The sequence below is a fragment of the Antedon mediterranea genome, chromosome 4 (genome assembly GCF_964355755.1).
Source record: "Antedon mediterranea chromosome 4, ecAntMedi1.1, whole genome shotgun sequence".
Classification (NCBI taxonomy): domain Eukaryota; kingdom Metazoa; phylum Echinodermata; class Crinoidea; order Comatulida; family Antedonidae; genus Antedon; species Antedon mediterranea.
In genome coordinates, this window is record NC_092673.1 from 4,934,103 (window position 1) to 4,945,264 (window position 11,162).

The following is an 11,162-nucleotide window of genomic DNA, read 5'->3' on the forward strand; positions in this document are numbered from 1 at the left end:
AATATACAATAACTTACCAAACTCATCCGGTGTTTAATTGGTGATCTAATGAACTTTTATTAATAATTCTGAATGACTCTATTCTATATTTATTACTGTCATTGAGACATGTGACAAAAAGAATTGAACCTCGACTGAATAGTTTTAAAACAGCATAAAGTTTAGAGTGGAGATGTGGCTTGGTGGTTGAGGACAAAATTAAAATTCCACTCCCAAAGACTTGAAATAAGACGTTTGTCTTGTGAACCTCTGAGGGTCCCTAATGATCAGCAATTGCTGGATGGATCACCCTCATTAAATATATGGTTTTTTAAAAAAAGAAAAAAAAAGTCGTATAGAAAAATTGTTAGCCTGGTTTCAGTTCTAACTGTAATTTTTGTTGGGTAGTACAGGTTTATACATTTTAAGCGAATTTAGCTCATGATGTGGTTTCTAAACATCCCAATTTGACAATGACAATGACAACTTCTTTTATTTTCGATGACAATTTCAATATGACTATAAAAAAATTATTAATTAAAAAATTAAAAATAAAATTACAGATTTAAACAAAGAAAAGGGGAAAATACTAGAAGCAATGCTTCATAGCATATTTTAAATTACTATAATAAATATTTTCTAAGCATCAGATTATTCTAATACTTTTGAAATTGTTATATAACACTTCAACCTTTAGCAAACATAACTTATGAACCACCACAGATCCACAATACGCGGATGTTATATCTTTTTTTCATTAGCATATTAGTCTATGTGTATTTAATTTATTTAAATCATAATTGTAGATTTAAATCATAATTGTGGATATTGGTATTTTATTATTCGTACGGCATTCGTCTGATTTTTGATAAAGGAATACGATAACTATGCACATTGTTGATAATATGATAATTATAATAATATGATGAATCGCTATGTCCAGTATGTCGATTACAATGGTTTTGGGTAGAGACGCAGAGTTATTACGTGGCTATTCTAATTGTTATCTCGTCTACTTTATGAGTCGAGGTCTAAGCTAGAAGCCTTCCTTAAATCGTGCATACCAAAACGTTTCTGTCTACTTTATCTTTAAAGTCCTGAAACTATTAAATTATTCATTAAAGATGTACCAGTTTAGAGTTTGTTAATAATTCAGCAGAAAATATTTTCATCGTGAAATTTTTACTAACGTTCGTTTATTTACAATTTTTTTGTAATAAAAATTAAACCTAAATTAAATCCGATTAAATTGTGTGATAAAAGTATTATATAAAATTAAGGTTACGTAATACGGATTAGTTAGCCTGTAAAGCGCCATCTACGGCAATTGTTATAAAACGTCCCACCTGTTTGTGTTAAGATTAGTTTATTTCCTTAACGTCTACTTGCCAGGGTTTCTCCCGGGATCGAAGGGGGTAAAGTCAAGGCCACCAGGCCTAGAATTCAGCTGCAATTAATACTGCTTACAGATTAAATTTGATTTAGAACAAGATAATACCTATAATTCCAATAGTCAATATACCTTTCTTACATAGAGTTCAACAATTTGAAACATTTCTAAATTGTTTGTTGTATATGCCATTTTAATGTCACATAATAGCTATTCACTTTGACTAAAAATCGGATCGACAATAACAAATTATCTACCTGAAAACCATGTAATTTAAAGCATAAAAATAGTATAATTGGTTGGTTGAATTTAACCGTTTATTTTATCTTTTTATAGGCCTAAGTGAAAACATATTTTTTTTTTAATTATTTTTCTACGGCGAAATGAAAAATCTTTTTAAATTAATTTTCATTTTTTATGTTTTTGGGACAATACATCTTTAATATAAGATAAATGTTAGTAGACCTACAATTAATTAGCACCCGTAATTAATGCATTAAAAAAAATGTGTTTAGTAGGCCTACAGCTTTGTTCTTTTGTTGTTGATTTTAGATCGACACACCGTGTAATATGGTTGCTCGTGACCCGGCTGTAGGCCTAGAATAATTTATAAACTGGTCGAACGAAAGAACAACCGATACGGTAAGTTAAGAAGAAGCACGAGACAAAGTTCATTACCAGGAAGTTACAGTACTGTAATATTTATGAAAATAACAAAAACAATGTAATGTTGTTTTTCTTGCTTGGCATTAAGTTTAATCTGAGTCGTTGAAACAACGCGCAAACAGACTCGGTCGTCGGGGTCTAAACATCACGTTTGCGTACTTGCAGCATGCTTAAAGGAGTGATCTTGCCACTTTCCAAGATTCAATAAATAATCTTTAATCGCTCTTTTGACAAGGAATCTACCGGCGATATTATTGCGTTGCGCCTCTCCATTCGCGTCAACATGATTCAGATCAGGTGTGCGTTTCCAAGTGCCGTTCGTTTATCACGATTGCTTTTTGAAACAACAATCAACAATCGTGTTTATAATTGAACAACATCAATTCATGTTTTATCCGTTAGTTTATAAAATACTAAGAAACTTATCTGTAAGTTTGTAACATCCTCATTTGATACCGTAACTCGTTTATAAGTAAATTGCCCAATTATATTTCGTTAAAAAACGGAAGATGATTTATTGTGTAAAATTAATTAAATTAACGTGAACAATGGATATTACCGCTACAGGAGAAGGGGATTGACCCTGTTAATTCTAGGAATTGACCCTATTTAGCCCCCTGGGATTTTGGGAACTACTGTTGGAAGACGATTACATTGGAAAGATGGCTCAAAGTCTTTATCTGTAGGCGCACGCGGGTAAGTCAAGTATTCGTTAGCAGGCCAGTGGCGGATGTGTGCCCGAATATCGTGTGTTCGGTAACAATACCTCCACATACATACAGGAGGTATGCTACGGAAATGATAAGGTTATTTGCGAGATTATACGGATGTAGAACGATTGATATAGCGGCTCTTTAACTTTACGAACAATGCCTTATTATATCGTGCCCTCTGTCAAAAGTCCTATTCTATCGCTTCAAATGTAATACATATTCTACAGATTAAATAGTCAATTGACGATATAATAACCAATCTTTATAGCTGTATACAGCTAGATATGCAATTGCTGTAAACGATAAATACTTATAATAACTTTTTTTTTACAATTAACGTGTATAATGTGCGGTTTTATTATCTATTTTTTTCTAAATAATTTCCTATATTCAACGTAATGCCTTCATATAATAAATTCATCATACTCGGTAACAATAGCCTTTAGATATGGAAATCAAACCTAATACTCGGTACCGATAACATTATTTCATAATAAACGATATTCTCTGAGATTAAAGGCTGAAGTAAAATTAATATTTTCCAGCCATATGGTTTAAAAGACTGGAATCAAGTTTCCTCATGTGTCCAGCAAAAGCGCCCTCTTTATATATTTTTTAGATTAATAAGTAAAAACTGTACTCTGGTACCCATTTATACAACTTGGTGAAGAGAGGTCAGAAAAAGAAGTGTCGAAGGACACAAGAATGGACAGCGTGGGATTCGAACTCCCAACTTTTTTACGGTCAACAGTCCGGAACCCTCAAGCTACGCCAAATGACTTCCGCAGATTATGTTTTGATTTTCAATTGCGGCCTTTTTTTAAAGTGAACAATCTTTACGGCTACAAGCTGCTTAAAAGTCACTACTGCAGCATTGACTGAAACAGAAACATCCTTTAGGATTATACTTCGGTCAAAATGTTACAGTAACAGAGAGCAAAGAACAAATATTGTGTTTATCACTCCCCGTCGTTTTTGCGGTTGTGCACACTTTCTGTTTAGTTACTGCGTTTCTTTTTGGTTTTACTTTATAGACTATTTTGACTTTAGTGAACCTGTAATTCATATAAATATATATATTATTTTAAGGTGTGCATATCACAATGTAGGGGAATGTACCGATGAAGTCGCACTTTCGCCACAATTCTTCACGAGGAAACTGCAACCGTGCACTCTGTACTGGTGAACAGGAGGGTATTGTCCTTTGGGGAGCTCGTGATATCTGTACTGGTTTCTGTAAATTCTGTTTTCAATATTTGGTTCTCAATGACGCGCACGCGTTCTAAGTACAATAATTCGACAAATAAGAAGCAACGCTCCGACTCCCAATTGTGCGGTTTGTGATTTGCCAAAATTACGTACGTTGCGCATATGTTTTTTCTTGCGTCCTGGGAGCCGAACTTACATTCTGAATTTTATTCTTAAATGTTCTTTCTAATATTCTTGACTTGTTCCACTTTATTAGGCTTTCCCTCTGGAGTCGCGCTTACGTTTTTAGGCTTGCCTTGCACTCTGGAATAGAGCTTAAGTGTTTAAACTTAGTCCTCTGGAGTCGCGCTTACGTTTTTAAGCTTGCCCTCTGGAGTCGCGCCTGCGTTTTTAGGCTTAGCCCTCTGGAGTCATGCTTAAGTAGGCTTGAACTCTGGGGTCTTGCTTATATTGTTTAGGTTTAGCCCTCTGGAGTAGAGGTTAAGTTTTTAGGCTCAGCCGTCTGGCGTTATGCTTAGTTTTTAGCTAACTCTCCGAAGTTGCACTTAAGTTTTTAGGATTAGCCCTTTGGAGTGGCGCTTAATGTTTTTAGGCTTGGCCCTCTTGAGAAGTGCTTAACTTGTAGGCATGTGTCATGTGAATATCACACATATTCATTGGATTTCTATCAATACAATTCTGAATATCTTTTCCAATTGTATTATCATATTGATCGGTATAGATGTTGGCGAAAACGAAAGCAAAAGTGACATGCTAAATATATTTTTTAACTATAGTAAAACTTCCGTGTTTAAGTTGTAAACAAACATTCGCGTATCATGGGACGCTAATATTGCTGGTGACGAAAGACCTTGTTTTGACCACATTATCGGACGCATCGGCTAAAATGATTCAGTTCGAGATCAACTGGAATCCTATGGATATGCGTGCGGAGAGACTTCCCAAGCTCAGACCTCTCGTCTCCATGTTTTTCCAGGTTCAGGGTAAATAGGATGTTCGCTTTAGCGCGCTGTCTGTGTCGTCCGGTATCACGTGGGACATATTACTTCCTTTAGCGCGCCGATACATACCAACAACTACCCAAATGGACCTAGATAATAATAACATTCATACTATAAAGTACAACACACTTTTAAGTAATGTTTCGTAACCTAAATATCTAAATTTAAAGTCCGTGTTGTTAAACAGGAAGCATCTTGGCGGTGAAAACAGATCATGATACGATAATTCAAGGACTGTGGTCGAATTTTTGGGAATTACTTTAACACCCAGGTTTACCTACATTCCAAACAACACATTTTCCCAATGTTAACATTATGTTTTGAATGAAATTCCGTAATCGTAATTGCAGCAACCAGGATTTCGAACGTCCAGAACAACGGCTTGTTGAAACATTCGTTGCCTATAGCATCGAGAGGTAACGAATACATTAATTTTACCTCCATGGTTATAAGGTGTATGAGCACATTATAATCGCCAAAATTAAGATTTGACACTCAAAAGATTCATCATTAAAAAAATTATTTTGATAACTCTCAACACAAATGTTGTACTAGGCCTATGACTTTAAAATAAGTTACAAATAGGCCTAAGACCTAAGAAATTTGCATCATATCCATCCGTGGTCAAAATTTGTCAAATTCAGCACGTGTGTTCTTTAATATAGGCCTACGTTTTATTGAAAAAAATAGTATAGGCCTAGTTGTCATCTAGGTCCTGTGTTGTTAGCCTTGTAAATTTAAAATCATTCAACGTTTTGAGTCCTATCAACTGCAGTCCCTGTATCCTCTGTTGTGTCCCGTAAAGTTTACCATGTAACAGGCCTAGGCCTAATGGGTATTTTTGTTATGTTTGCTCTATCAATTGGTTAGCTAAAAAGGTCAATAATGCATCATTACCTTTTATTTGCAATGTCTATAATGAACACTTATTAACAATACAATACACTTAATAGCTTATCGTTTTATAATTGACAGGTTTTATTGAAAAAACTCGTCAAGTTTCAAGACAAATTTGTGTTTACTTAACAATCGAAATTAAGATATTAAAGAAAGCGTAATTCGAGTATTGAAACATTAAACGTTAAATGATATTGTATCTTACTTGAACACACGAAGTAAAAAATGATAGTTGTGGGAGTTGGTTTTTAGCTATAGCTAAGTCGGACGTCTGTTTTTGTCAATCGATATCGAAAAATTCTTTTCAAAACTAAAAACACTTTAAATAAAGAAGATGATAGTCACTTTGTTCTAATTGGGGCTGCAAATTGATATCGAAAATATTTTTCAATTTTTAAAGATAATTCGAGGTCTATGCCTTAAAAAAGTAGTTTGTTTAAAATACTTGGTCAGTATTTAAAAGAGCAGACATATTTATTAAATGTTTAAGCATGAACTTGGCTATCCATTCTACTTCCTAAGACCTAAACAAAATTAAATAAAATGGTTGCTTTATTTAGATGTCAACTCATTAATTACAACAACCAACGACTTTGTAGCAGAACGTCGGATATGACCTATCTAATTTTAAAAGATTAAACACGGTATTCGGTCACCTCTTTAAATTATCAATCAATCAGTGAGTCAATCAAACGATTTCAAATGACCATAATAGGTCAACAAGTTATGGCTTAAAGGTAAACATTCACAGACAATTACTTGTTAAATTGTAATTTTGTTGTTTTTCCATAGCCTTGTAAATAGCTTAAGCCAAGAATGTTATATTCACACTAAAAAGTCTGTCGGTCTACGCAAATAAAATAGAACTAAAAAGAGAACAAATTAAATAGTAACTAAAAGTGTAACAGAGACAAATTTTCTAAAAAATAAAGTTACATAATATTTTCACCCAAAATAAAATTAGGAAAACGGTATGTTAGAAAGATTGTTTTAGACTGGATTTAGGCCTAATTGACTTCCCTTTTGATTCTGATTATTTTGTACATTATTTTATTTTGTTAATCTTTATAACTTTTTTCTATTTAATTTTTATTGTTTGCATGTTTATGACTTGTAATATTGTATTTTTTAATAATAATAATAATAATAATAATAATTTAATATTTAGGCCTATCTATTTCTATTTTTTTACTGTCCCTATATAAAATAAATATAATTTTCTGGGGCCGCAAGAAAACGTTCTGATAGTAATAACAATAACAATAATATGGTGATTAAATATTTGAAAGCTACCGTATGAATTGAATTGTGAGTGACTTATAATCACATATTTAAGTACGATGTCAAATATATCATTGAAGTATGCAACATTATATTTGAAGCAAATTTGTGCCGTATCATGATCAATGTATTTAGACATAATTAAAATAAATTTTGTTCATTTCCTTTTGAATAAGAAATCGTCAATTCTGCCTATTAGTGCGATTGATTTAAACTTCTGTTCAGATGTCGAGTCAAGTCACATACGGTACTTTTGAATGATTGACAACGATTAATTGTATGTATCGTCACACAGTTCGTGTTCGCTAAGTTTCTTCAAATCTATGGTGAAATTATCCGCGAATTATGATGAAGACGTCAACATTATCATTGTGATTTGTCAAGCAAAATAACTTTTCCTGCCGTGTTAGAAAACTCATTTTCTAATTTGTTTCCAAGGCTTCGACTCGTCAAAGTTGTCAAGTATGAAATTATACATTTTTTCTAAAGTTCGTTCGTCAATCCATCAAGTAAAGTTTCAATCGTATACGGACGGACGTACTTTAAATTCCATTTAACTTTGGCAAATATGAGTCGTAAAATGAACTAAATTCAATGTTTATGTGAGATAACTTGAATTACATTATGCTAGGGAATCAGGTCGGTGTAATAATGGGGCACAGTACTACCGAAATTTACTCGGCTTCATTTAGGCCTAAAGAAGAAACACATTTAAATTTATAGATACATATTAATAGCAAGCCAATGGTAACGAATAGTTTTTATTTGTGTCTAAATATTCTTATTATCTATATAAAAAGTCACTTTTAATATTAAAAAAACAATAAATAATAAATAACATAATTTTTTTAATTCAAAAGTAAATCAGGTTAAAAAAATAAAACATTCACAAATAAAAATTATAGAAAAGATCATCCAATCTACATGGTAGATGGATGAATTTATTGTATTAACCACGTGACTATGTGGCGTCGGTTTATTTATATATAGGCCTACTGTATATATTTTTTTCTTTATATTTATAATAATGTAGACACTTGTAATTTGTTTTGATCTATGGAGAATTTTGTACTCTGTGTTCTTTTTTCCGAAATAAAAGATGAAATGAAATGAAATGTAGTTTTCATCTTCTTTCTTTCATTCTCTAATTGAAAAATATCTAGGCATAGGCCTACTACAGAAGAAAGGGGATATCATTTGAACCCTTTGGACCACCGTTTGTCCCCTTAAGTAGTGTCCACTGAATAGTTGGCCATGTGTTTTATTTATTTATTTATTGGACATCACAGTGGCACAGACTGTCGTTAGTGGTACAACCAAAACAAATGAGCAAAATAATTAAAGGAAACAAAACAAAAGCAACGGAAAAATAAATATATACATATTTAAAGCTATTTTAAAAACTATAAACTATAAAACCTGGAGGATAGCTCCATGTTTAAACTAAGTAATAAAAATTAAGAGCGAAATATTACAAATAATAATCACTGTGTTAAAACACAATTTTCTTGTTCTAGTTATGTGGATGCGTGTCCAGAAAAAAAAGTTGTTATACTGTATATTTTCAGTATAAATACACATATATCCTCACATTTTCACCCAGAAATATTGTTATATCATTGCGATTAATCCTCAAAAGTACTTCGACATGAGTGTTCATAAATGACATACAGTAGTTTTGAATATTATCTCACCATATAGGGCCATGTATAGGTTATTGATGCTTAATGTACCGTATCTTCTCATAACTTTATCCGGACCTATTATACGATCAATCAATTTTAACATAAATCGCCAAGTGTTGTACTTTTACATGTAGATTGTTAATATCATATCATAAAAGGTCACTTTGTAGAAAATCCCCTGTAAGGTCATTCGATGCATCATGGCGTCTATTGCCGTGTAAGTTTGCTTAAGAATTATTGGACTTCATTAAACTCTTCCATACAAAGTCCACAGGGAATTCTACCTAGTAGAGATTGACAGTATGAATTTTAAGTATTTAGAAAGAATCCCATATTAAATCTTCATATTAATATTATTGACATGTTGTTCAGACGGAACAGTCAAATTGTCTGCTGACAATTACCGATGTTATCCTTCCCTAGGCAAGCTAAAATGAGCAAAGGGTCTGAGTAGGCCTAAGTTTTTTTTTATTGCACATCATGAAACAGCTTTCATTCGTGTACCGGTACCGCTCATTGACTAAAGTTTGGTTCCCACTAGCGACGCAACGTTACACAATCTACGCAACGTAAGGAAATGCGCTTCCAATAATTGTGTTTGCCACCGCCTGCGTGAAATCAAACCTGCGATGTTTGCGCAGCACTATTGCGTCGTCGGTTCCAACTTGTGATTACGCAATAAAACACTTTGCGTCGATAAGTCGCTGCGTTACGTTCTAGTGGGAACCACGCTTTAATACTTACATTGTAATACCATGCAGTATAGTAGTTTATTAACTTTTTACACCACATGTACCGTATACCAATACCGTCCTTTGATAAAAAGAAATTAACTTGAGAAACAGCCGAGGTTTGTTAGCTCTTCTACCATAGTCCTTGTTCAATTCATTTAGGCCTACAAATGCCTATGGAATGTAGTAGTTTTAATACATACCTTGCAATCCTAGAATAATTGTCATACAGGCCTATCGTTATTTCTGTAGTTGTATCTGACTGCTATATTTTACTTTAGTTTAGTATTTAGACTGATAGGCCTAATAATACAATTGTTGCAGGATTTGTTTTATAATTACTTTGGATTATTATTAGGGCAATTAAAATTAGGTACTCGGAAATTGTGGTTTATATATTTCATTTTGCAAAAATTGTTCCGGTTATTTCATTTTTGGTTATTAGTATCCTTGCCAAGCTCAGCCTTTATACTATACTGTACGGTACCGTAGTAAATGTATTATTATCATCGCAAGATAAGTGGTACACTAAAGCTTGGTTCCCATTAGCGACGCAACGTAACGCAACCTACGCAACGTAAGAAAATGACCTTCCAATAATTGTGTTTGCCCCCGCCTGCGTGAAATGAAAAAGCGGCAGCAGTATTGCGTCGTCGGTTCCCATTTAATAATAATAATAATAATAATAATAATAAATAATATATTTATACAGGATAAAACAATCAGATAACATTGTATCTGTTTTACATTGTGGTCCTGTCTTAATCAAAATATACAAAAGAGAAACTTAATTAAATATAATTACGCAATACATCACTTTGCGTCGATATGTCGCTGCGTTGCGTTCTAGTGGGAACCACGCTTTACGTTCGGTTCCCACTATAACGCAACGCAAGAACGTAACGAAACGCAAGTAATTAAATACAGGCCTATTATTTGAACTGTTATTATTTTGCGTTGCGCCTATAGGTAGTTACCATACGTTGCGTACTTAGAAATGAATGTTTAAAATAAGTACAGCTTACAAAATAAGAAAGTAATTATGATGTCTACGTTTGTTTCTTTGGAAAGTTTTGATTTTTATTGTACCATTTTTCATGAACCAAGTTGCAATTTGATAAAATATGTTAAATGCTTTGTAAATTTGTAGAGCTTAGTCATTACGCCACAGAGTACCCTGTTAGGGTCAATCAAACTGATTGACAGTGCGAATGACACATTCTAAGGGGTCTGAATAATTGAGCTGTACCCTTTCTTTATTTAGATCGTCAGAGCCGTTTCTGATGAATCAAAAGTCACCCTTTGTAATTATTGTTGATATACAAGTTACATATAGACCCGATTGTGTACTTACTTTGAACAGTCCTACTGTGATTGCACAATTCAGTTAGCATTGTTTATTTCAATATTTTATTAATCTTCCTTAAAATACAATGTTTCCATGATTAACAACCAATCGATAGCCGTATTGATAATATTCTCCATTTAATGACAAAAGCGCAAAGAGACCTGAACGTAATCAACAATCTCTAGGCCTAGATTTTTATTTAAATAAACAGCATCTTACGTCAAAGTCATTAGCAATAACATTTTAGTTATCATAAACCAAA

At 33.0% G+C, this 11,162-nt stretch overlaps 1 protein-coding gene across 1 annotated transcript in view; it reads left to right on the top strand.

Moving 5' to 3' along the window:
• LOC140046416 (uncharacterized) overlaps window positions 1-2,163 on the top strand; it is a 35,679-nt gene extending 33,516 nt beyond the window's left edge. Inside the window, exon 11 of the mRNA XM_072091063.1 lies at window positions 1,922-2,163. Within this exon, the coding sequence (XP_071947164.1) occupies window positions 1,922-1,975 (54 nt within the window). The 3' untranslated portion in view covers window positions 1,976-2,163. The remainder of the gene's footprint in view (window positions 1-1,921) is intronic.
• Window positions 2,164-11,162: the final 8,999 nt, after the last annotated feature.